Source organism: Mytilus edulis, chromosome 1 (genome assembly GCF_963676685.1).
Source record: "Mytilus edulis chromosome 1, xbMytEdul2.2, whole genome shotgun sequence".
NCBI lineage: Eukaryota > Metazoa > Mollusca > Bivalvia > Mytilida > Mytilidae > Mytilus > Mytilus edulis.
In genome coordinates this window covers 117940355-117968328 of record NC_092344.1, presented here as the reverse complement: position 1 = coordinate 117968328, position 27974 = coordinate 117940355, and the positions used below count along the sequence as shown (strand labels likewise).

The window sequence follows — 27974 nt, the reverse complement described above, 5'->3', positions numbered from 1 at the left end:
CAACGTAATTAAAACGTTTAGCTGATATTACAGAGTTATCTCCCTGTAGTGTTAGGTACCACCTTAACCGCTCAAAAGATCATAATACAAAATAAACCTGGAATTTATAAAAAAAAATTAAACACAAGAAATTATGCAAATTCCATAATTAAAAATAATTCCAAGTTCAAATAATAGCCTGTTATATATATTCCTTTCAAACATTCATATAAAGTATGTATAAATATAAAATCTAACAGAGCACAGAGAATGTTCCAGTTTACAACAACCAGACAGATATATAACTCATCTAGAATAATAAACTGTTTCTTACAGAGTCACAAATCACATGTCAATCACATGATTTATTTACATCCAGATATCATTTCCTAACAATCTTTCCTTGTCTTTCTGTTTGAGTCTGGCTGCCTCTATAGACTGCATTGTAGGAACACCATGTGGGATACATAGAAGTCCTTGTTCATCGTCCATTATTCTGTCAGCCTCAGCTGAAATTTAAATAATATTGGAATAAACTATGCAACTTATCAATTTCAGGTTTATAGATTTCTCTCAAAGTGTTTCTTTTGTTCCATAAGAAACTGGTCTAAAACTTATTGAAAATGAAGATGGAAAAGCACAATATTTGATTCTGGTAAGGTGATTAAGTATCTTTATTAAATGATATGATCGAATCAGTCCTAATACGGATAAATCAGCATGTGCAATACTGATGACGTTGTCACGTTGATATAAATCTAGTTGTATTATTGCTTTCCGGACTGGGCCATTACTGAAAAAGCTGTATTGGCACATGGGCTAATACAGGACGTTCACTTCCAGTTTCAATTTTCTTATGCCTAAGCTTACTTAAGGTTCATGTGGACCCTATGGCTAAAATGGCCGTATTTTCACCTCAAAATTTAATCTGAGTACAGGCAAACCTGTGCATTTTGAGAAGTTTTAAGGCATAGCATGCCCTAGATAAATAGAATTCAAATGCATTGTATGATTTAGAAAATTCATAACTTAACTGAATTTTACCGTACACTTTTTTTCGTCCCTGCAGAAGATGATAAAATTAACAAACAGTTGAGTTAAACTTGATATGGTCCACTCAGGTACACAGTTTAAATAACCAATTATTGTCAGGTATCTATTGTCCATCTCATGTCCATGTCAAACAAAACAGCTCACTTCAATAACTACCTGTGGGGAAGTTCTCAAACCTGTTTCCCAACTTAGTTAATTTTGGCACCTTCTGGAGGAATGAAAAAAAGTGCACGGCAAAATCCTGGTAAGTTTTTATTTTTCTAAAACACAAAACATATTTGAAATTTATTTATCTAGGGCATGCTATGCCTGAAAATGTTTACAGATGCACAGGTTTGTCTGTACTCAGGGTAAATTTTGAGGTTAAAATACGGCCATTTTAGCCATAGGGTCCACATGAACCTTAACTTAGAACATATAATTATGCATAGATAGATTTGTATCATATTTTGTAACTTAATATCATAAAGAAAGTGGTGTTCAGTGTTTTGTAACGTCTTGAAACGGATATATTTTACAGCCTTTTCGAATACCACTTTTGATTATTATCACTGTTTCATTTCTGTTGATGCATCAGCAGAAAGGAGACTATTCAAGTCTAAGAATAAAACTGTCCGAGTTATTCTTCCCAGCTACTTTATATTTGCTAGATAAAATAAATTGTAAGGCATAAGATAAGTACTTGGACTAGAAATCAGAAATTACATCTGAGAATGTTGAAAAAAAATACATCGTGAATGTAAAAAGACAAGTTCAGTTATGAATTTCTGTATCTTCTTCAAGGTAAGTTTTTTTAGTTTGATTGACGAATTAAAATCATCATGAAGTGGCAGTTTCTTTATTGGCCCTGTTATAGATTCTCAATCAGCTGTATTGGCCCTTAACTCTTAGAGTCTCTGGTCCAATACAGCTCACCTCATATATATAAATACAGAAACAGACAGTTAATAACATTATAATAATCTTACCTCTTATTCTTTCTATCTTTGAGTAATATGCCATATCATACTGATAAGCTACAAGGAAGGTCAAAGGCAAGATGGGAGCCAATGGTGCTTTAGACTGCATCTTTGCTGCTCTGTAAAAATATTCAATTTAAAAGAATGTTGGTTCAAATAATGTTCATCACAAAATTGTAAAGTTCTCAGATACAGAGTAATTTAGTATCTGAGAGTTGATCTGAAAATGATATAAGCTTACTTGACAAGAGGGACAGCATATAAAACTTGGTTTGTCCTAATATTGACACCTCTATATGATGAGTTTTACTATCTTTTACCAGAAAATTCATTTACACTAATGTATTATGTACTTGCATGTGTGGGTCTCAATTATTAGCGACAAGAAGCGTCAAGAAGCGCCAAGAAGAATAAATTTAGCGACAAGAAGACTATTTAGCGAAAGAAAACATTTTTTTTTTTATTAGATATAAAGAAATTTGTATTTTAAAATGTTTTTTTTAATATGAGCATGCAGATATGTTGTGTCTAATTAAAATGTTTTATTATATAGATAGACGAAAAAATTAAACATTTGTGAGGAAGAAAAAGATTGTGAAGTTTATATAAGTATATTGGTAGCTGAAGAAATTAAACATTTGTGAAGAAGAAAGAGACAAATAAAACATAAAAGTTGAATGGCTTCAGTCAGCTTGGTAGAGCAAAGGAAATGCACACGCTATTTGAAGGATTTATTGAAACAAAAACATGAAATATGTGTCCCCTGTTTTATTGCTACAATAACATCCAATTAACACCTTCAACTTTGTATACGCGTCAGACTATACAATAACACGCGCCAGAATATACAATCATTGTAAATAGAGAACACCTGTAGAAAACTCAAGATTGTCATTAATTTCCTTTCATCTTTAATCAATATGCATATGATAAATATCGTTTAATGAGGCAATACACAAATAAAATGATGAAAATAAATATTCACATTTGAATTTTCTTTTACTCTTGTTTAATTTCAGTTCTTTGTATTTCACAATTTGTGTCAATATTTTCAGGACAATGATGTACAAATAATTCATTTTGCGAGCTTAATATATATATTGTACGAAAAGAGTTTTAAAAAACAAATTATAAGATAAATGATATGTTCTAAAACACAAGGAAGAGTAATCTCATAATACAACAGGGTAAACGTAATACTGGCTGTTACACATAATAAATGTAAATAACTGTTTCATTTTTTTCTATCAAAATTAACTTTATTGTCGCTAAAGTTGTTTTCTTTTGCATATTCTTTTAATTTTTATTGGAATAAGTAATTTTGATTTAAAAAAATATGTTTTCTTGTAGCTAAATAGTTTCTTGTCTCTTCTTGTCACTAAAATAATTCTTCTTGTTGCTTCTTGACGCTTCTTGTCGCTAATTAGTGAGACCAGCATGTGTGCCCATAAACCAAGATATCTAAACTTATAAAGTGTATCAAATACCAAAAACATGTAAGTATCCAATACCAACTAAAATTGTGTTTATCAGGTACCAAAATTTCATTATTATACCATTATGTATCCAAATTCCAAAACCAAGCTATCTAAACTTGTGTTTATCCAATACAAAGATATTTAAACTTGTGTGTATCCAATACAAAGATATCTTAACTTGTGTGTATCCAATACAAAGATATCTTAACTTGCATGTATCCAATACAAAGATATTTTAACTTGTGTGTATCCAATACAAAGATATCTAAACGTGTGTGTATCCAATACAAAGATATCTAAACTTGTGTGTATCCAATACAAAGATATCTAAACTTGTGTGTATCCAATACAAAGATATCTTAACTTGTGTGTATCCAATACAAAGATATCTAAACGTGTGTGTATCCAATACAAAGATATCTAAACTTGCATGTATCCAATACAAAGATATCTTAACTTGTGTGTATCCAATACAAAGATATCTTAACTTGTGTGTATCCAATACAAAGATATTTTAACTTGTGTGTATCCAATACAAAGATATCTAAACGTGTGTGTATCCAATACAAAGATATCTAAACTTGTGTGTATCCAATACAAAGATATTTTAACTTGTGTGTATCCAATACAAAGATATCTTAACTTGTGTGTATCCAATACAAAGATATCTAAACGTGTGTGTATCCAATACAAAGATATCTAAACTTGTGTGCTTCCAATACAAAGATATCTTAACTTGTGTGTATCCTATACAAAGATATATAAACTTGTGTGTATCCAATACAAAGATATCTAAACTTGTGTGTATCCAATACAAAGATATCTAAACTTATGTGTATCCAATACAAAGATATCTAAACTTATGTGTATCCAATACAAAGATATCTAAACTTGTAAGGTTTATCCAATACAAAGATATCTAAACTTGTGTGCTTCCAATACAAAGATATCTTAACTTGTGTGTATCCTATACAAAGATATCTAAACTTGTGTGAATCTAATACAAAGATATTTAAACTTGTGTGTATCCAATACAAAGATATCTAAAATAATGTGTATCCAATACAATGATATCTAAACTTGTAAGGTTTATCCAATACAAAGATATCTAAACTTGTGTGCTTCCAATACAAAGATATCTTAACTTGTGTGTATCCAATACAAAGATATCTTAACTTGTGTGTATCCAATAAAAAGATATCTAAACTTTTGTGTATCCAATACAAAGATATCTAAACTTGTGTGTATCCAATACAAAGATATCTAAATTTGTGTGTATCCAATACCAAATAAACTTATAAATGTGTATCCAATACAAAGATATCTTAACTTGTGTGTATCTAATACAAAGATATCTAAACTTGTGTGTATCCAATACAGAAATATCTAAACTTGTGCATATCCAATACAAAGATATCTAAACTTGTGTGTATCCAATTTAAAGATATTTTATCTAAACTTGTGTGTATCCAATACAAAGATATCTAAACTTGTGTGTATCCAATTAAAAGATATCTTAACTTGTGTGTATCCAATACCAAATAAACTTATTTGTATACAATACAAATATATCTAAACTGTGTATACAATATCAAGATATCTAAATCATTTTGTTTTCTACTCAAAAGCTCAAATAAAATGCAATTTTTTTAATCTGTATTCGCAACTTCTATGTTTGTATATAGTTCACACCGTTGGTTTTCCCGTTTTAATGGTTTTATATTACTAATTTTGGGACCCTTTATAGCTTGCTGTTTGGTGTGAGCCATGTTGAAGGCTGTACCTTGACCTATAAGGGTTTACTTTTATAATTTGTTATTTGGATGGAGAGTTGTATCATTGGCACTCATACCACATCTTCCTATATCTATTTACACAAATACCAACTTTTAAAACAGTAGGCTTCACTCTGACCTATCTGAAAAAATTTCACCAAAAGAAACTTTTTAAAGTGGTTGCTTTATTCACCATTTCCGAACTTAATGCATTCTGGGTAATATTTTCAAAAGTGTACACCAAAATGTCGTGATTGGTTAGAAATGTCATAAACAATGGAAATTCAACCAATGACATTACGTTATTTTCATTTTGGGGTACGAACAATGAAATTACCCACAGTCCTTTAGATTCTGAAAAGGCGAATTGGCCAAATGATTTATTCGTGTATAAGAAAACATAAAATAAATTAGTTTTCACCTAAATTGCTTTTACTTGACAGAGTACCAGATGTCCTGCCAGAGAGTAAGTAACCTGTCTTAATATTATATTGGCAGGCGTCAAAAGATTAGTAATTTGAAAGTACTGTAAATTCAGAAATTATTGCTTGCATTTAATGAATGGCTATTATTTATTTTTAACTTATTGAACCATAAAACTAATTTTTGACTCTTCACATTGAATAATCCGCGAAGCAGATTATGTAAATTGTGAAGAGTCAAAAATAAATTTTATGGTTCAATAAATTCAAAATAAATTATTGCCATTCATTATAAATAAATTTCTATCAAAAATAAAGCTCAAAGAACTTTTTATATTATTTATATTAACAATAACAACGTACACACATGTTGGTGTATGAATACACAACGTCAGCGGAGTGGGCGTGTCGACATAAAAATTGACAACATTGAAAATAAAACTAATAATTTTAACCAACCAGAAGACAGTAAATACATGAATTTATTTATTTAATATTGTGATTTTGTCATTTTAGACTTAAATGAGATTTTAATTTTTTCGATTTTTTTCATATAAAATATTTCAAAATTTGAGTTTCAATTATTGCGTTTAAAACTCTGTCGCATTTTTCACAATAATAAAAACCTAGCATTAATTTCTTAATTTACAGTAGTATTTTGTGCAAAACCAGCAGCAATACAACATGGCCGGCTTAAGAACTTTATATGTCCACCATAGTCTTAACATTTATCTGAAAAAATCATAGCAGAAAACCTCAGGAAAATATATACTGCAGAATAATCAGAAATGATGGCGGACACCAAACAGCAGAAGCAGAAAGCTGAAGAACTATTTTTTTGCTACATACCCAACAATCATTGCAGGTGTTGATATTGCATAGAAAGAAGCAAACCACAAAAACATATCCCTAGCTCCAGCTATCTGCATGGCCATCATTCTTTCTCTAATTTGGTTCTGCATGTGTATTTGTCTTTCCATCTGAAGTAAAGCAGAACTTTATATCATATCATAACAAACTGTAAGGCAGCATGATTCAACAGGTTCTACTTTTAGATTATAAAAAATAAAGTAGTGTTCTATGCAATCTTATATTTATTTCTATCCCTGAACCTCAAAAAAGCAAATGGATTAACAGGATAAGATCAGATAAGATAATTTTATTAGCCAATCATGGTGCCCAAAATTTGAGCTATAGGTGTAATACCATCATTTATTTCCCCCTATAAGTCTTTGTTAATTTGCACTTTTCAAAAAAATGTGTAGAATTTATCTTTGTTTCAAATAAGAAATACTTGGCATGAGAAAAGTTTTATCCTGTCCAGTGCTATAGAAAAAAATTCACATAACATTTCATTGCATATAAGAAAATAACCATCATTGGAAGTTAACCAATCAAATTTCTCCCCTTATTTTATCTGTGTACAAGGTTTAGTCACCATGTAACCTCAAGATTACAAAATATTCTATAGAAATCCCAAATAAAAAATAATGGTGTTTTAAAATACCCAAGACATACATGTATGTTTATGACACAGATTTTTTTTTGCTGCAATAAAATATAGGATTAATTACCTACAACTGTCAAATTTAAGGGAATATTTTTTTTAACCTACTTTCGTATACAACCGGATGTGACGTACCATGATTTGGTGGTATTACACCTATACAATCAAATGAATTACAAAATAAAGCACATGCAGTAAATGATTAGAATGATTATAATGATTAAATTACATTTAAACAAAAAACATGAATACCCATTCAAACAAAGTAACACAATTATAAACCATGTTACTGACAAACCCTAAAGTTATTTTAGAAGCCACTGTGACCTGGAGAAATACCATAATTTTATGGTCCGTCTATGGGAGACAACTCCTGATTGATTTTATTATACTTTTTTTCTTCTATTTTTCAAACTAAATTGATATTTTCTATGAGTTTTATCTTGAAAGTTTCTTTTGATCTTCAAAAAGTTTATTAAGATAAATTTGAAGAAACAAACAAATCTTCAGATGAAAGAATCCAAACAAATTTCATGTCATTAGATAACCTTAAAAAAAATTTAAATTAAAAATTTCATTTAGGCAGATTTTGTGATCTAGTATCAAGAACATCTATATGAAAATCAACAAGGGTCTAGAAAGGGTTTACAGAATAGAGAATAATGGGTAAAAAGTGAAGAATAAATGGCTAAAAAAATAAAGAATAGAGGTCAAAAATACAATAAATAGAGTACAATCAGTCAAAAAATTAAGAATAGAGGATAATGGGCAAAACTTAAAAAGAATAGAGAAAAATTAAAGAATCCAAAATATAAAAGTTATTGCCCTCACTAAAGTGAAAAATAGTTTCTGATCAATACTTTAAAGAATCCAGAATATCAAAGTTATTGCCCTCACTACAGTGAAAAATAGTTTCTGATCAATACTTTAAAGAATCCAGAATATCAAAGTTATTGCCCTCACTACAGTGAAAAATAGTTTCTGATCAATACTTTAAAGAATCCAGAATATCAAAGTTATTGCCCTCACTACAGTGAAAAATAGTTTCTGATCAATACTTCAAAAATGGTTCCACAAACACAAAAGACATATGTGTGCTTTAATATAGCTTAACTACATGATCCTGTATATAAAGTATTTTTCCGAAGCAAAGGAACATAAATGATGCATATGTTGCAGTATAAACACAATATAGTTATGTTGTTTGCAGTTACAGAATTATTTGCCTTAAAAGCTTACAGAAATAAAAATTCAACTTGCAAATATAATTTATGAGTCTAGGATTTTAAACAATTATTACCGTTAATCTTTGGGTCTCTAACATGAATTCTTGCTGCTTTTTCATATTGTCATCCATTGCTTTTCCAATCACAGATCCCATTTTGAAACAATGTTCTACAAAAATACATATATCAAAATGTTATCAGAATTGTGCAAACTTTTCACCATAGGTGGATCCAAGGGGGGCTTTAGGTTAGTCAGCGGGCCCCTCCTTACAAAAAGTTCTGGATCTGCCTCTGATCATTGTCATTTATTGGTCAAGGCTCATGATTATAATGTTTAGGTATTATGGATGTATTATAATTAGTTTATAAGTTCTTGTCTGATTAAACTCTGGTATAAACATGATCAAGATTAATAAACAAACTATTTCAGACACAAGAGTCTAAATAATTACAAAACATAATATAAATGTATAAATGAGCTATCTTCAATATGACAAGATATGCAGCCAAATATCAAGCACAACATGGCCTGCTTGCAGATGATTTTTAAATAAATACCTCTTAATAAAAAACAGACACTTTTATTTTTCTTGTTACCTCTGTTTTAACCCAAAAGCTGATTAATAAGTCTAAAATAAATGCAGTCTTATTACACCGCCACATATAGGTAATTTTATAATTACTTTCACTTTGGCAAATCTGACACTTCATCCACGTTCACCTAGCAGTTTATACCACATCCTTTACTTGCATGTATTTTATTAAACATGTTACTTTTATGAACCCTTATAAATACTTGTAATGATAGTATGCTGCCCTATTGAAAAGTTCAATAAAGAACACTTTTTAAGGTTCATGTGGACCCTATGGCTAAAATGGCCGTATTTTCACCTCAAAATTTACTCTGAGTACAGACAAACCTGGGCATCTGTAAAAACATTCAGGCATGGCATGCCCTAGATAAATGAATTTTAAAGTATGTTTTATGTTTTAGAAAAGTAAAAACTTACCAGGATTTTGCCGTGCACTTTTTTTCATTTCTCCAGAAGGTGCCAAAATAAACTAAGTTGGGAAACAGGTTTGAGAACTTCCCCACAGGTAAAAATTAAAGTGAGCATTTTTAATTGACATGGACATTAGATGGACAATAGATACCTGACAATAATTGTTTATTTAAACTGTGTACCTGAGTGGACCATATCAAGGTAAACTCAACTGTTTGTTAATTTTATCGTCTTCTGCAGAGACGAAAAAAAGTGTACGGCAAAATCCAGTTAAATTATGAATTTTCTAAATCATACAATGCATTTGAATTCTATATATCTAGGGCATGCTATGCCTTAAAACTTTTCCAGATGCACAGGTTTGCCTGTACTCAGAGAAAACTTTGAGGTGAAAATACGGCCATTTTAGCCATAGGGTCCACATGAACCTTAAGGATAATACTGACCATACCATATTAGCTTGATAAAAGTAATTTTGTAATTACGCATCAATATGGCATGCAGTTAGTTGGATGTTCTCTTCAGCTTTAAATACTGCCAAAACAGAATAGATGTTCAAAACTGAAAGGTCAAAAGGTGGATCATAAAGGCTTTGAAGCCAGGATGACAACCAGTATAAGCAGGGTATTATCTTTGATTTGCCAAAAGGGTAATTGCATATTATAGGGTTTGTTTCATTTCATATATCACAATTGAACTTTGCAATATTCCAAATAGACTTGACAATATACAGAAAATAACCTTGCCTTTACCACAACTTGGACTTGGTTCTCAATATTTCATCAAAATATTACACTCGGAACATACTTTCAGTTATTATAGATAAATGATGGACGAGTAAGGATAAGTTCCGAATGTACGCTCAACGGAAGTAAACAAAGCTGTTTGTTACAATTTTGCATAAATCCTTGTATCTTGCATTTAATAATTCATACCAAGAGTAAATCATCACCATAACAGCAATGTAGAAATTAAATTGAACATGTATAAAAAGAACCATAAACCTCCATAGAAATATTCCAGCAAACGAAGTAACAACATGGAATTCTCATATTTCTGTATCATAGGTATCGAGAAAATTCATCATTTACATGTTTTAAATTTTAAATTTGCCTTAGCATTTATCTCATATTAACAATTAGATCTTCGATACTTTTAGATAAATGACAAGAGTCTTTTGCTGGACCTGTTCACAGACGTAACACCATAATGATGGATATTCTTCTTCCTCTTTCAACATATTTGTCTTTAGCCTAGGACAATGAACAAAAAAATGTAGATATAAAAAATGTGGTCTGAGTGCCAATGAGACAACTCTCCATTCAAGTCACAAGTTGAAAATTAAACCATTATAGGCCAAAGTACAGCCTTCAACACAGAGCCTTGGCCCACACTGAACAACCTTATTTCAATCAACCTAATTGCTATTTGGGAATCTGTGACACATGACATACTTGAACAATCAACTGTTTATTATACTTCAAGTACATAAAATGAAACTGGTATCTTTAATTTTAACAATCAAATGTTAAGTCATTTTACTGATGTAAAAAACATAACAGTATTGGTTTTGAAATATGCTCTTTTCATGTGTAATCATACAATGTAGGCACTGGCTACGGTTACATGGAAATGTAACAATAATAAAAATATTATTGTTACATTGGAGACTAATTGCCGGAATGCAAAGTTGGGTGAGGAACCGATAAATTACAAATGTAACAATAATTACTGAGGCTACGGTTACATTACGTTATTGTTACATGAAAAACAGCAATGTACGCTAGATTGATTAAACTTAAATCTTCTATAGTTGTATTGCTTCATTCTTTCATATGTACTAAACAATACTTGTAATTTAATACTGATAAATAATAAAATATTATTATTCAACAAATGGTGTACAACTTGAATAGTTTTACTACGTATTAATGGTTTTGATGTTCTTAAAGATACTACTCAAGATTAGGAGTGTGACTGTAAAAGGCGAAAAATATAGTTCAATGGTTTCACTTTTTTAAAGTATTTAACTGCACACCTACTCTTATTACTGTCATTATACTTTGGACCAATTTTGTTTATGGTGAAAAAAATAAAACTTGGGATGCGTTTTAAACGAAACTGAAACAATATCAAGATATAAATTTCATACAGCTTTATAACTTGACGCAAATTGATAATCAAAAGCAAAGTTTGCTAACTGTAACTTAAATACTAAGAAATTCTGTATGTACACTTATCCATGGAGGACGTAATTTCGTTCATCAAAAATGTGTCGGACTTTAAAAACAACTTACTGGATTTGCAGAAATTGTCATTGTAAATAAAAAATTACAGTAAATAAATTGCATGTTATAAATGTATGTAATAAATGTCCTCAACTTTTAGTATTTAGTACATATTACTAGTCCCATCGAACATTGCTGTTTTTCATGTACAAATAACGCAATGTAACCGTAGCCTCAATAATTATTGTTACATTCGTAATTAAACAGGTCTTTACCCACCCATGCATTCCAGCATTTAGTCTCCAATGTAACAATAATATTTTTATTATTGTTACATTTCTATGTAACCGTAGCCAGTGCCTACAATGTATGTAATGCAGCAAATTGACAAAATTTCATGAATTCATGACTTTTCGGCTTAGAAATACCATAGAGCACCATTAGTGATTTTGTGTTCATTTTTTCCTAACAAGAATAATTTGGGCTGCAATTGTGCTCTATTTAATAGATACAAATGTATATCAAAAATGTGTTTGCAATTGATTGTTTAATGATATAAATAATCGACTAATTTTGTTTTCATGGTTTGGCAAATACTCAAATACATTGTATTCTAAATATTTTTCCTTTGAAGGTGAAATAATTTGATTATTAATAACTATCATGTAAGTTTTAGTTATTGTGATTAACAATGAATAAGGAAGCCCAAAAATATTTGATGAAATCAGAATTTTATAATCTATTTTGCAATAAGCCAACAAGCAACAATTTGTAGGACATCTGCATATATCTGTATAAAAGGAGTTTATAGATCCACTCTATCATAATGACCAGCTATATATTTTGCATGTACATGTAGCTCTGATTATAATGAGTAGCTGATAACATTATTTGTAAATATTCTATCATGACTTTTTTAGTTTATTAATATGATACATGTACATGTACATGCTTTAATATCAGATTATCTTTTTTTTTCAGTGACATATATATGTATTGCAATTGGCAAATTTGCCTCTGAAGTGGTTGTCTCAGTTACAGAAACACAAACCAACCAAGTGACCTTGATGATAAAAAAGCCTGGTGAACCAAACCAGCCACTGAACTTACCATGCCGTTTATGTTATGTTCAAATAGTGACTAAAGAACAAAAATGTGTAGATCAGACAGATTTTCAAGGACATACAAATATTACCATCCTACATTTACAGCCAGACACACATTATAATGTATTTGTAGAATGCGTTGATGTTCTATCATCTAATAAACTTCAATTCAAAACAGGTAATGATTACATGTATGTATATTGTGCTACACATTTGAAAAGACAAAACCATACTTGTTAATCAGACAGGCTATTACGGTAATTACCAAGTGCTGTTAGTAAAACAAAATTTTAATCTGCTAAACAAGTCCTTGCGATATTTCCTTGAGGAAATAATTTGTTCACTGTACATATACTGTATTATAATTTAAAAAAGACCGTTATTAATTGCAGCTTGTGAGATTGTTAAATGAAACTAGATTGTGCTAAATGTGCAGACATAATTGATATTTTTAATGTCTATATACATGTATATGTTTATATTATGAGATAACAGGCAAGACACACACATTTAGTTATCGAAATATAAGAAGAGGTGGTATATTTGCCAATGAGACAACTATTCACAAGAGACCAAATGACACAGACATTAACAACTTTATGTCACCGCTCAGATTTCAATAATAAGCAAAGTCATATGCATAGTCAGCTATAAAACGCCCCGAAATAACAAATGTAAAACAATTTTAACGGGAAAACTATTGGCATAACTTATGTTCAAAATAATAAACGAAAAACAAATATATAATACAGCAACAAACAACAGCTGGTGAATTACTTGCTCCTGATTTGGGACAGACACATACAGAATGTAGTACTAGTCTGCACACAAATCGATAGAAAATCCTCAGAATAAGAATAACATATTTTTATTCATCAGAAATCCAACAAGGCAGTACAACATTCTCTGGACCAGAGGTTGTATATAAAGAAAGTCAGTTATTCTCAGCGACAACATTAGATGTAGTTCTTGGTGTTTTGTTTGGAGTTGTTGCCCTTTGTATTTTGGCTGTTACATCATTATATTTGTACAGACGACATCAAAGAAGAAGGAGATTACAAAACTTTCTCAGGTAAGTGTATATATCACTCGGTACAGGTTTCATCAAGGACGACAATTTTTACAATATTTTTTCAGGTAAGATAATTTGTATATATTAACCAATGTAGCATTCATTACTTTTTATACGACCGCAAAATTTGAAAAATTTTTCGTCGTATATTGCTATCACGTTGGCGTCGGCGTCGTCGTCGTCGTCGTCGTCGTCGTCGTCGTCTGAATACTTTTAGTTTTCGCACTCTAACTTTAGTAAAAGTGAATAGAAATCTATGAAATTTTAACATAAGGTTTATGACCACAAAAGGAAGGTTGGGATTGATTTTGGGAGTTTTGGTCCCAACATTTTAGGAATAAGGGGCCAAAAAGGGCCCAAATAAGCATTTTCTTGGTTTTCGCACTATAACTTTAGTTTAAGTTAATAGAAATCTATGAAATTTTGACACAAGGTTTATGACCACAAAAGAAAGGTTGGGATTGATTTTGGGAGTTTTGGTTCCAACAGTTTAGGAATTAGGGGCAAAAAAAGGGCCCAAATAAGCATTATTCTTGGTTTTCGCACAATAACTTTAGTTTAAGTAAATAGAAATCTATGAAATTTAAACACAAGGTTTATGACCATAAAAGGAAGGTTGGTATTGATTTTGGGAGTTTTGGTCCCAACAGTTTAGGAATAAAGGGCCCAAAGGGTCCAAATTAAACTTTGTTTGATTTCATCAAAAATTGAATAATTGGGGTTCTTTGGTATGCCGAATCTAACTGTGTATGCAGATTCTTAATTTTTGGTCTCGTTTTCAAATTTGTCTACATTAAGGTCCAAAGGGTCCAAAATTAAACTTAGTTTGATTTTAACAAAAATTGAATCCTGGGGGTTGTTTGATATGCTGAATTTAGAAATGTACTTAGATTTTTAATTATTGGCCTAGTTTTCAAGTTGGTCCAAAATTAAACTTTGTTCATCAAAAATTGAATAAATGGGTTCTTTGATATGTCAAATCTAACTGTGTATGTAGATTCTTAATTTTTGGTCCAGTTTTCAAATGGTCTACATTAAGGTCCAAAGGGTCCAAAATTAAACTAAGTTTGATTTTAACAAAAATTAAATTCTTGGGCTTATTTGATATGCTTTATCTAAATATGTACTTTGATTTTTGATTATGGGCCCAGTTTTCAAGTTGGTCCAAATCAGGATTCCATATCAAGTATTGTGCAATAGCAAGAAATTTTCAATTGCACAGTATTGCACAATAGCAAGAAATATCTAATTGCACTATATTGTGCAATAGCAATTAATTTTCAATTGGAGTTATCTTTCTTTGTATAGAATAGAAGTTGATAATATATGTTGGAAATTTGCCAGACATGACTATGATGTCATTTTCTATTTTTATTTGCCAATAACTTTATGTAAATAACTTCATTGGAAATTTGCCAATATAAAATGTTGCTGATGAAGCTTTTTTTATGCCCCACCTACGATAGTAGAGGGGCATTATGTTTTCTGGTCTGTGCGTCCGTTCGTTCGTCCGTCGGTCCGTTCGTCCGTCCGTTCGTTCGTTCGTTCGTCCGTCTGTCCCGCTTCAGGTTAAAGTTTTTGGTCGAGGTAGTTTTTGATGAAGTTGAAGTCCAATCGACTTCAAACTTGGTACACGTGTTCCCTATGATATGATCTTTCTAATTTTAATGCCAAATTAGAGATTTTACCCCAATTTCACGGTCCACTGAACATAGAAAATGATAGTGCGAGTGGGGCATTCGTGTACTGAGGACACATTCTTGTTCCTTATCTTATCTAAAATGTTTTTAGATAATGTATGTTGGACATTTGCCAGACATGACTATGATGTCATTTTCTATTTTTATTTGCCAATAACTTTATGTAAATAACTTCATTGGAAATTTGCCAATATAAAATGTTGCTGATGAAGTTTGTTTTTTTTGTTTTATACAATAAACAATGTATATTCACTTTTACTACCAACCAATCTTTACCATTCAGTGATAACAAGCACTTTATTTTACATTTTAATATTTTATGATGTATTTAAAAGAGTAGTTATTGTTGCAAACTCCATTAGAAATTTGAATTGATATCAGTTTTGGAAAAAGGGAAACGGGGATGTGAAAAAAAAAGGGGGGTGGTTTAAATTTTTCTCATTTCAGATTTCATAAATAAAAAGAAAATTTCTTCAAACATTTTTTTGAGAGGATTAATATTCAACAGCATAGTGAATTGCTCAAAGGCAAAAAAAATATTTTAAGTTCATTAGACCACATTCATTCTGTGTCAGAAACCTATGCTGTGTCAACTATTTAATTTTAGATTTAAAAAGTTTGAAGAAGAAATCTTTAATTGATTTGTAAAATCTTGACATTTGTTTTGTGTAAAAAAAAACATGTAATGTCAAAAATTTGATCACAATCCAAATTCAGAGCTGTATCACGCTTGAATGTTTTGTCCATACTTGCCCCAACTGTTTAGGGTTCGACCTCTGCGGTCGTATAAAGCTGCGCCCTGCGGAGCACCTGGTTATAAATTATTAAGATACAATGTAACAGTTTTTGACACAAAACCAAAGGTTGAATACATATTTTTCTGTTCTACTAATTGGTAAATGATATTATTACTGTTTCATTCCACTGAACTCTTCAAAGTTTACTGTAGTATCTTGTACTCCTGATTGTACTAACAGATAGATAAAGGTAACTGGTTGTCTTTTTGATAGTTAATAGATTTTAAACTTTTAACTATGATAACCCAAATGGTATGGTCCGAGAACACAATTAATTCGTAGTGCATTTCTTTTAGAACATAAATGAAAATTAAAAAAATTCCACCTGCGCTTTCTCAATGAAATTTTTACAGTGTGTTGTACTACTTTTGGGACAAATCATATCAAAATTATAGAAAACTTCATCGCCTCTAACTCAAAATATGGACAATTTTGTGTTTAGGGTGCCTTGAAATCTTTTGACAGCTTCCGAAGTGCTAATTTTTAACCTTTTTCAGCTGGACCAAATCACTACTTTCCTGTAAAATTCTGGACCCAAATTTTTTTACAGTGTTATTTCACCCCCCTAATTACAATTTGAGGCATTAAACATGGAGAAATAAATTTGGAGAGGGTATAAAAATTATTGGCAAGTAACCCACTGTTAACACTAGGGACTATATTCGTGAACAACGAAAATCAAGGGACGACAATTGTGGTCTCGGACCTAATAGGATAGAAAGAGTTGACAAATCTTTAAAAAACTTGGTATGACCAAAGCTTAATAAATTATAACACTGCTTGCAAAGTTTCATAACAATAGGATATATATTATAGGCAATATGTTAAATTCTATACTCATCTTTGCGTGTTAAATTTTGACGTTAAATTTGAATAATTTCAACTATCAACATTTTGGGCTTTGAAAATTTAAATATTGCAAAAAAATACTGTTTAAATGCCCTAATATATCATTTATTATGTACTAAAAGCAATAGAGTACTCATTTGATTTATCAGACTTAGCATAATTATTCAAAAGTCAAATTTATATCAGCCTGGGCCTAAAAATTGAGGTTTTTCAATGAAAGGGGGCCTTACATGAAGATGTAATATTTTCCAGCAATTTTAAATTTGTGAAGCTTTTTGGTTATAAATAATCCTTACATATGTATTGAATGTACTTTTAATGGAAAGAAAAGTCACAAATAACATATCATATTAGTTTAAAAGGGTCTTAAGCCAAGTAAGACTGGAAAAAAATAAGGGTCAATTTAGGCCGTGCCACATATTTACATTAAAAAATGCATATTGAGGCTATAAGAAATAAAAAATTGTGTCTTTTTTATCATTTCTGTACTCATGTGACATGATACAACAAATCTGAGCACAAAAAGGCTCTTGCAGTTATTTTTTCTTACAAACAGTATGGTCTGATACAAAGATTTTTGCCTTTTTAATGAAAAACTGGAATGCAATTTTAGTCTCCACAGGCTTATATTTAAACCACTTGCTATCCTACAGAAGAAAAGAAAGATATTATGTGAGATGGAACAGGTACAATAGACATTGTAAAGTGCTTTTGATACAAATTTAGTGAGGTCTTTATTGCGGACTTCAAATTTTATGTACCAAGAACCCCACTTTTGACTTCATCCAAACAGGGCGTTAGACAAGGGCCATTTATACAACACATTTTGTACATATTGTCTGAGATAATCTTCTTTTCTGTAGATTTTGAGTTCATAAACAAGTACAAGAACTAGATAAAGGAATAGGAACACAAGTATTGACACATGAAAACCTGTCAGATAGAAAGTCAGGATGCCATGTATGCATCAATATTGAAAAAGCCTTAAAATGCCTATTTTGACCATAAAATGGCAAAATTGGTCATTTTTGCAGAAATTCTATAAAATAAAAGTTTAAATCCTTTAGTTTCATGCTATTTGACAAATTGAAACCACCAAATCATTTAGGGAAGTTGCCAAAGTACAGATTCTATATTTACAGACTTCACCTCTTAGGTCCGAGAACACAATTAATTCGTAGTGCATTTCTTTTAGAACATAAATGAAAATTAAAAAAATTCCACCTGCGCTTTCTCAATGAAATTTTTACAGTGTGTTGTACTACTTTTGGGACAAATCATATCAAAATTATAGAAAACTTCATCGCCTCTAACTCAAAATATGGACAATTTTGTGTTTAGGGTGCCTTGAAATCTTTTGACAGCTTCCGAAGTGCTAATTTTTAACCTTTTTCAGCTGGACCAAATCACTACTTTCCTGTAAAATTCTGGACCCAAATTTTTTTACAGTGTTATTTCACCCCCCTAATTACAATTTGAGGCATTAAACATGGAGAAATAAATTTGGAGAGGGTAACACTAGGGACTATATTCGTGAACAACGAAAATCAAGGGACGACAATTGTGGTCTCGGACCGTATGTTGATAAATCATTAATTTCATACAGAAAAGTGCAAACATTCTGCACACAAGTTTTCTAACCATCATAGTAAGGCTAGAAAACTGTCATTTATTTAAATTTTCTGTCTTAGGTAGTCGCTGTCACAGAGTTAATAACATATGTTAATGAAGGATTGTTGAAATTTTTGGAAGGCAATTTATTTATTATAGGTGTAAAAATAATATGAATTATGAAAATGAATATTTATCTTGCAGGACTCCACATACAGATCCATTTGAGAGTTTACAAGATTATGTTGAAGGAGATACTGGTAGTCAATTCATGTAGTTGAATAGAATTCTAATGAAATCTTGTAACATACTACAATGGGACTGGTGTCTTGTAAGAGACAGAACTGCAGAATCATGACTATATTGACAGATATGAGTAATCTTATAGTTGAGCATAATTTGAACAATATTGAAATGTGATATATATTCTTCATTTGAATATGCCTGTTTTACATTTAATTATGTAGAAATTTAAATTATTGTTTAAACTTTAAGGAAAATATATTATGTATTTCATTACGATTAAAACCTCAATTAAGCCAAAAATTATTTTTTTGTACACAGCGCAGGGTTTGGTAAAATTCAATATTAAAGTCATATTATAGGTTATTTGTTATAGCAAACATTATGTTATTGTATTTTTGTTGTTGATGCTTTTGAATTTTGGTATCTAATATCAATGGAAATAGTCACGATTTTTTTTGGGTTAAAATTTGCATTTTGTTTGATAGTTTTGGTGTCATAAAAAGAATGCAAATATGCAACTGTTCCTATCAACACCTTGTGATAAAAGCCAAATCCTAGAAATAAAGGCATTATTTGGGCCTTATCGAAGCTACTTATTTATATTTCTAACTTTTTTTTATATGCATTCTAAATTGCCTCTGGATGGTAAGAAAGCAACTAAATCAATCCAATTATGTTATACAGGGGAAAAAGTCAAGTACAAATCTCCTTCTCAACCAATGGAATTTAAGCAAACTAAGATTTTCAGGACTCAGGGGCATTGTTAATCTTACTTATTATTTTTAGATAAGAATAATTTTATTTGGGGTTTTCCTTTGCAAAACACTTTGCTTCTTTTATTCAAGTGATGCTTTAAAAAACAATTTCAGGTGTTTTCTAATTAGTACATGAAATTTGCCATTATGTTAATATGAGTTTACATATACATTTGTATAGAGATTTAGACAATGTTTCCCTAAACTAGATATACTTTCTGTTTCTTTTCAATTGTACTTTTTAGCTCACCTGGCCCAAAGGGCCAAGTGATTTTTTCTCATCACTTTGCGTCCTCGTTGTCGTCTGTTAACTTTTACAAAAATCTTCTCCTCTGAAACTACTGGGCCAAATTAAACCAAACTTGGCCACAATCATCATTGGGGTATCTAGTTTGAAAAATGTGTCCGGTGACCTGGCCAACCAACCAAAATGGCCACCATGGCTAAAAATAGAACATAGGGGTAAAAGGCAGTTTTTGGCTTATAACTCAAAAACCAAAGCATTTAGAGCAAATCTGACTGGAGTAAAGTTGTTTATCAGGTCAAGATCTATCTGCCCTGAAATTTTCAGATGAATCGGACAACCTGTTGTTGGGTTGCTGCCCCTGAATTGGTAATTTTAGGAAAATTTTGCTGTTTTTGGTTATTATCTTGAATATTATTATAGATAGAGATAAACTGTAAACAGCAATAATGTACAGCAAAGTAAGACTTAAAAATAAGTCAACATGACCAAAATGGTCAATTGACCCCCTAAGGAGTTATTGTCTTTTATAGTCATTTTTTAATAATTTTCATAAAATTTGTAAATTTTTACTATCATTTTCCACTGAAACTACTGGGCCAAGTTCATTATAGATAGAAATAATTGTTTGCAGCAAGAATGTTCAGTAAAGTATGATGTACAAACACATCACCATCACCAAAACACAATTTTGTCATAAATCCACCTGCGTCCTTTGTTTAACATTCACATAGACCAAGGTGAGCGACACCGGCTCTTTAGAGCCTCTAGTTATGATTTCATCCTTTTCTCATCCTTGAATCTCTTCAAAATGATTCTCAAGTGGTTGAAATCTTTTGCATTAGACCTTTTTTATTTATTTTTTTATTTCATCTGAATTGTTTCAATACTTTATTGTCTGTTTCCTTCATTATTTACATACAAAATGTAACTCAGGAAATTAATGAATCTATATTTTCACATTAGTTCCATCAGTGCATAAATTATAAAACTGGAAAACCAATTATATGTCAGTGTAAAATCCTTTAAATCTTTAAAAAAAATATGAAATTATAATTCCTTGAAAGGTTAAAAGATATTTAAAAGACTTTTTGACTTCTATTGGATTATTATTGTTCAGAGGCCAGTCAGACCATATATCAAAATTCAACGAATAAACTTGTTATTAAAAATGGTTAGCTTATGCGAAATAATGTTTCCAATGTATACACCAATGATGGTCACCAATGTTGCTTAAAGGCCATAATCACAAATTATATTATAATGTATTAGTTTAAACCATACAAATGATCATATTAAGCTTTATTTTATAAAAGATATTAATATGTAACCGGAAAAACATGAGAGCTATGATAATTATGTTTCATTTTTATAAAATCATATTGTCTACACACATATAATTGATTTCATTATCAAGTAACCAGGTTGCTGTATTATAAAATGCTTGCTTTTTTGTAAACTGACAAACAGTGTTTAACACATAAGTGAAATCAGTCATAAAACTTTCCAGCATGATTTTTGTACTCCGACTCGAAAATCAACCAATCAAATTGCTGGATTTCATGTTTCGAGCATGATTTTTATGCTCCGAGTACTGAGCAAAGTTTTATGCCTTCAATGTAATCATTTCCTGTTGTTGTTTTAAAAGGAAATTATATAAAATTTCTTGGCTGAAAAATTTAAAGACTTCATCTACTACGTAAAATAACAGGTAAAGATCTGTATGGGAGGAAATTTTCAGATGTATCAGACAGCCAAAATTGAGTTATTGCCCCTGAAATAATAGTTAAAATGAAATTTCTCAGTTTTTGGTTGTAATCTTGAAAATATTATAGATCAAACTTAACTTTTTACACACTTAAATCAATGCTTTAGTTGTCATCTTTTGGTTGTTGGAATACTGATTTTAACTTTTTAATTTAATTAATTGCATTATGTAGTACATTTCGTAATATAAAAAAATCTTTAGTTTAATTTAATCTGATTTATTGTACAATTTATATGTTATGTATTTTAATAAAAATATACATTTGTAATGTTTTGTCATGGGAAGATATATTTATAAAATTGGACTCCAGGCAACGGTTTACAGAGCCATCAAAATGTAGATTTGACTCAATGCCCCAGTTTAAAAGAGCCATCAAAATGTTGATTTGACTCAATGACCCAGTTTAAAAGAGCCATCAAAATGTTGATTTGACTCAATGCCCCAGTTTAAAAGAGCCATCAAAATGTTGATTTGACTCAATGCCCCAGTTTAAAAGAGCCATCAAAATGTTGATTTGACTCAATGCCCCAGTTTAAAAGAGCCATCAAAATGTTGATTTGACTCAATGCCCCAGTTTAAAAGAGCCATCATAATGTTGATTTGACTCAATGCCCCAGTTTAAAAGAGCCATCATAATGTTGATTTGACTCAATGCCCCAGTTTAAAAGAGCCATCAAAATGTTGATTTGACTCAATGCCCCAGTTTAAAAGAGCCATCATAATGTTGATTTGACTCAATGCCCCAGTTTAAAAGAGCCATCAAAATGTTGATTTGACTCAATGCCCCAGTTTAAAAGAGCCATCATAAACTTTACTTGATTCATAGTTTTGAAGAACAATGATTGAGTGACTTGACTTATGGTCAGTTTTACAGAGCAATCATGAGATTTACTTGACCTATATCTAGTTTTCCAAAGCAATCATAAGCTTTACTTGACTTATGGCCATAGTTTTACAGAGCAATCATAAGCTTTACTTGACTTATGGCCATAGTTTTACAGAGAAATCATAAGCTTTCCTTGACTTATATCTAGTTTTACAGAGCAATCATAAGCTTAACTTGACCTAAATCCAGTTTTACAAAGCAATCATAAGCTTTACTTGACTTATGGCCATAGTTTTACAGAGCAATCATAAGCTTTACTTGACTTATATCCAGTTTTACAGAGCAATCATAAGCTTTACTTGGCGTATAGCTAGTTTTATAAAGCAATCATAAGCTTTACTTGACTTATGGCAGTTTTACAAAGCAATCATAAGCTTCACTTGACTTATGGCTTTACTTGAATTATGGCAGTTTTACAAAGCAATCACAAACTTTACTTGACTCAAGATCCCAGTTTAACAGAGCAATCATTGGCTTACTTGACTTATATCCAGTTTTACAGAGCAATCATAAGCTTTACTTGACTTATGACCCGTTTTAGAAAGCAATCATAAGCTTTACTTGACTTATGGCCAGTTTTAGAAAGCAATCATAAGCTTTACTTGACTTATGGCAGTTTTACAAAGCAATCATAAGCTTTACTTGACTTATGGCCAGTTTTAGAAAGCAATCATAAGCTTTACTTGACTGATGGCTAGTTGTACAATGCAATCATAAGCTTTACTTGACTTATGGCTTTACTTGAATTATGGCAGTTTTACAAAGCAATCACAAACTTTACTTGACTCAAGATCCCAGTTTAACAGAGCAATCATAAGCTGTACCTGACTTATATCCAGTTTTACAGAGCAATCATAGCTGTACTTGACTTATGGCCAGTTTTACAGAGCAATCATTTGCTTACTTGACTTATATCCAGTTTTACAGAGCAATCATAAGCTTTACTTGACTTATGGCCAGTTTTACAGAGCAATCATAAGCTTAACTTGAAATATGGCCACAGTTTTACAGAGCAATGATAGCTTTACTTGACTTATGGCCAGTTTAACAGAGCAATCATAAGTTGTACTTGACTTATATCCAGTTTTACAGAGCAATCAAAGCTGTACTTGACTTATGGCCAGTTTTACAGAGCAATCATAAGCTGTACTTGACTTATATCCAGTTTTACAGAGCAATCATAGCTGTACTTGACTTTTGGCCAGTTTTACAGAGCAATCATAGCTGTACTTGACTTATATCCAGTTTTACAGAGCAATCATAGCTGTACTTGACTTATGGCCAGTTTTACAGAGCAATCATAAGCTTAACTTGACTTATATCCAGTTTTACAGAGCAATCATTTGCTTACTTGACTTATATCTAGTTTTACAGAGCAATCATAAGCTGTACTTGACTTGTGGCCAGTTTTTGAAAGCAATCATAAGCTTAACTTGACTTATGGCCAATTTTACAAAGCAATCATAAGCTTTACTTGACTTGTGGCCAGTTTTAGAAAGCAATCATAAGCTTAACTTGACTTATGGCCAGTTTTACAAAGCAATCTTAGCTTTACTTGACTTATGGCCATAGTTTTACTGAGTGATCATAAGCTTTACTTGACTTATATCCAGTTTTACAAAGCAATCATAAACTTTACTTGACTCTAGATCCCAGTTTAACAGAGCAATCATTGGCTTTACTTGACTTATATCCAGTTTTACAAAGCAATCATAGCTGTACTTGACCTATGGCCAGTTTTACAAAGCAATGATAAGCTTTACTTGAAATATGGCCACAGTTTTACAGAGCAATGATAAGCTTTACTTGACTTATGGCTAGTTTTACAGAGCAATCATAAGCTTTACTTGACTTATGGCCAGTTTTAAAAAGCAATCATAAGCTTTACTTGACTTGTGGCCAGTTTTAAAAAGCAATAATAAGCTTTACTTGACTTATGGTCAGTTTACAAATCAATCATAAGCTTTACTTGACATATCCAGTTTTAGAAAGCAATAAGCTTAACTTGACTTATGGCCAGTTTTACAAAGCAATCATAAGCTTTTCTTGACTTATATCCAATTTTACAAAGCAATCATAAGCTCTAATTGACTTATGGCCAGTTTTACAAAGCAATCATAAGCCTTACTTGACTTATGGCCAGTTTTACAAAGCAATAATAAGTTTTACTTGACTTATGGCCAGTTTTACAAAGCAATCATAAGCTTTACTTGTCTTGTGGCCAGTTTTAAAAAGCAATAATAAGCTTTACTTGACTTATGGTCAGTTTACAAAGCAATCATAAGCTTTACTTGACATATCCAGTTTTAGAAAGCAATAAGCTTAACTTGACTTATGGCCAGTTTTACAAAGCAATCATAAGCTTTTCTTGACTTATATCCAGTTTTACAAAGCAATCATAAGCTCTAATTGACTTATGGCCAGTTTTACAAAGCAATCATAAGCCTTACTTGACTTATGGCCAGTTTTACAAAGCAATAATAAGTTTTACTTGACTTATGGCCAGTTTTACAAAGCAATCATAAGGTTTACTTGACTTATGGCCATAGTTTTACAAAGCCATCATAAACTTTACTTGACACATGGCCACGGTTTTACAGAGCAATTATAAACTTACTTGACTCATGGTCACAGTTTTACAGTGCAATCATAAACTTTACTTGATCCATGGCCACAGTTTTATAGAGCAATCTTTTAACTTTATTCAACTCGTGACCACAGTTTTCCTCGGCAATCTTTAAGTTTGTTGGACTCATGGCCATATTTTTATAGAGCAATCTTTTAACTTTATCCAGCTCGTGACCAAAGTTTTACAGGGCAATCTTTAACTTTATTGGCCACGTTTTATAGAGCAATCATTAGCTTAACTTGAATCATCGTCATAGTTTTACAGAGAAATAATAAGCTTTACTTGACTCATGGCCACAGTTTTACATAGAAATAATAAGCTTTACTTGACTCTTGGTAGAGAAATAATAAGATTTAATTGACTCATGGCCACAGTTTTACATAGAATTAATAAGCTTTACTTGACTCTTGGCCACATTTACAGATAAATCATTTGCTATACTTGACTCATGGCCAGTTTTACAGAGCAACACACATAACCAGTTGCATATGCTTAACTTGTCTCCAGACAGTTAAACAGAGCAATCATAAGCTTCTTAGATTCACAGTTTTTTAAAGGAAATCATCAGCTTTTATAATCAGACCCTGATATTATTCGAATAAAAATAAATAAGGGCCAACGCCATCTGCATTATCGGTTATTTTTATGCTGACAGCTCCTTACTCGTTTTAGACTTGTGCTTTTGTAATAAGCGTGTTTTGTAGTGTTTACTCTTTTAGTCATTTAGTCGTTTTGTCGTAGTTTCACTCCAAGAAAGTAAAAACACCGTGTAGAACGCCACATGCGGGGTGTCGGCTATGTTTGACATGGGGTGGCAATTTTGAAGCGACGAAAAAGTAACAAGGTAAGTTCAATCATCAAAATTTCGTATTTTTAGAACTCTCAGTACCATATAATGTATTGCACGGAAGGAACCGCAACATAATCTATTTCCTGAAAGCAGAAGCAGTCGTTTTCAATGCTCAGTTTTCTCAAACACCTCGCCCTAGTTTTCCGTGTTGCAGATTTTGAGGCTTTATATTTAAATTTCGGTATAAAAAACTACTTTACACAGCTACCCTCCGTATCATTTATATAGAATTACATTCCTCTCATTGACTTATACCAAATACCAGTTTCTTAGTTAAAATTAATTGGTTTTAAAACTGTTATTCATCAAAATATAAAGTGTCGCTCGGGGTGTCAGATTTTGCGTCGCAGGGGGTAGAGGCTTGTCATAAAAAAACATTTTCTTATAAATCGATCTCTATCTGATACATTTTAATTCAAACACACCTACACTGTTATGATGACAAATTACAAACTTAAGGTATGTCATTTGGTCCATATTGTAGTCTTTTAAGTAATGTGCATTTTTTTTTGATAAACATAGCAAATAAAGTCTCAAAGTAGAAAACTAATTGGATATGAATAGAAGTGTAATGTTGTTTGTTTTATATTATACCTTTGAAATACAAAAATATTGACAAATGGACGTAAGAATATGAAAATTACACGTATGAATGAAGAAGGGTATACCCGATTAATTATCAAATCATTAATGATTTAAATTGAGTTGAATAGGAATACACTTAATTAAATGCTATGAACATATAAATCTGTAATCTTTTGATGATATTTTTTTCAATTTCGTAAATGCAAATGTATATTCGAGATCGTAAATGATTTTATATAATTTTTATTTATTAACTGTATCAGTTTATTTTCACAAACTGATCGACGCCTAAATAGATTAATTGTTGTTTAGACATTATGTAAATGCATAAACGTGTTGAGTGGTCGTTATATTGATGAACTATGATGCATTTTGGCTGGTGGAGGCTTCGGGCATATCTTATATTGAGGACTATTTTGTGATTTTCCATCATGTTTTGGTTTATTGAGCCATAGCCTTGACTTTTTTTACCATGATAGTGACTGAAAAGAAAAAGAAATCGTTACCAGCTTGAAAACAACGTATTTTGAGCCGTTTTTTTTACTATGAATGAAATCAAAAGCACATGTTTTATAAGACCAAAAACAACCAAAATGAAAAACCCTTATTTTGTCACGGTAAAGTAGGTGCGAATGAAATCAAAAGCATATATTTTATAAGACCAAAAACAGAAAAAATGAAAAATCCTTGTTTTGTCAAGGTAAAGTAGATGTGTTTGAAATAAAATGTATCATATGAGGACTTATTTACCTGCAAATATGTATTTTTTTATGACAAGCCTCTACCCCTTGCGACGCAAAATCTGACACCCCGAGCGACACTTTATATTTTGATGAATAACAGTTTTAAAACCAATTAATTTCAACTAAGAAACTGGTATTTGGTATAAGTCAACGAGAGGAATACAATTCTATATAAATGATTCGGAGGGTAGATGTGTAAAGTAGTTTTTTTTATAGCAAAATTTGCATATAAAGCATAAAAATCTGCAACACGGAAAACTTGGGCGAGGTGTTTGAGAAAACTGAGCACTGAAAACGACTGCTTCTGCTTTTAGGAAATGAATTATGTTGCGGTTCCTTCCGTGCAATACATTATATGGTACTGAGAGTTCTAAAAATAAGAAATTTTGATGCTTGAACTTACCTTGTTACTTTTTCGTCGCTTCAAAATTGCCACCCCATGTCAAACATAGCCGACACCCCGCATGTGGCGTTCTACACGGTGAAAAAGTTTTAACTTTTA

The 27974-nt window shown here is 31.2% G+C and overlaps 2 protein-coding genes across 6 annotated transcripts; one reads left to right on the top strand and one right to left on the bottom strand.

Moving 5' to 3' along the window:
• Positions 1 to 186: 186 nt before the first annotated feature.
• On the bottom strand, positions 187 to 10274 carry LOC139502513 (plasminogen receptor (KT)-like). 4 transcript variants are annotated; one of them, XM_071292019.1, is made up of 5 exons: positions 10150 to 10274; positions 8474 to 8568; positions 6516 to 6646; positions 2001 to 2110; positions 187 to 488 (listed from the first exon to the last, which is right to left on the bottom strand). In XM_071292019.1, exons 2-5 carry the CDS (start codon positions 8552 to 8554, stop codon positions 349 to 351), a joined length of 462 nt encoding a protein of 153 aa, XP_071148120.1. In that variant the 5' UTR covers positions 8555 to 8568; positions 10150 to 10274; the 3' UTR covers positions 187 to 348. The 4 variants fall into 4 exon arrangements, with proteins under 4 accessions (XP_071148120.1, XP_071148112.1, XP_071148128.1 ...); XM_071292011.1 differs by having other exon boundaries at positions 10145 to 10235; XM_071292027.1 differs by having other exon boundaries at positions 10156 to 10220.
• Positions 10228 to 22047, top strand: LOC139502502 (uncharacterized). Of its 2 annotated transcripts, XR_011658865.1 has the most exons (5): positions 10244 to 10470; positions 12613 to 12915; positions 13617 to 13809; positions 18971 to 21520; positions 21616 to 22047. XR_011658865.1 is itself a non-coding variant. In XM_071291988.1 (4 exons), the coding sequence occupies exons 1-4, from the start codon at positions 10443 to 10445 to the stop codon at positions 19041 to 19043; spliced, it is 597 nt and encodes a 198-aa protein (XP_071148089.1). In that variant the 5' UTR covers positions 10228 to 10442; the 3' UTR covers positions 19044 to 22047. The 2 variants fall into 2 exon arrangements, 1 of the variants encoding a protein (XP_071148089.1); XM_071291988.1 differs by having other exon boundaries at positions 10228 to 10470; positions 18971 to 22047.
• The last annotated feature ends 5927 nt before the right edge of the window (positions 22048 to 27974 follow it).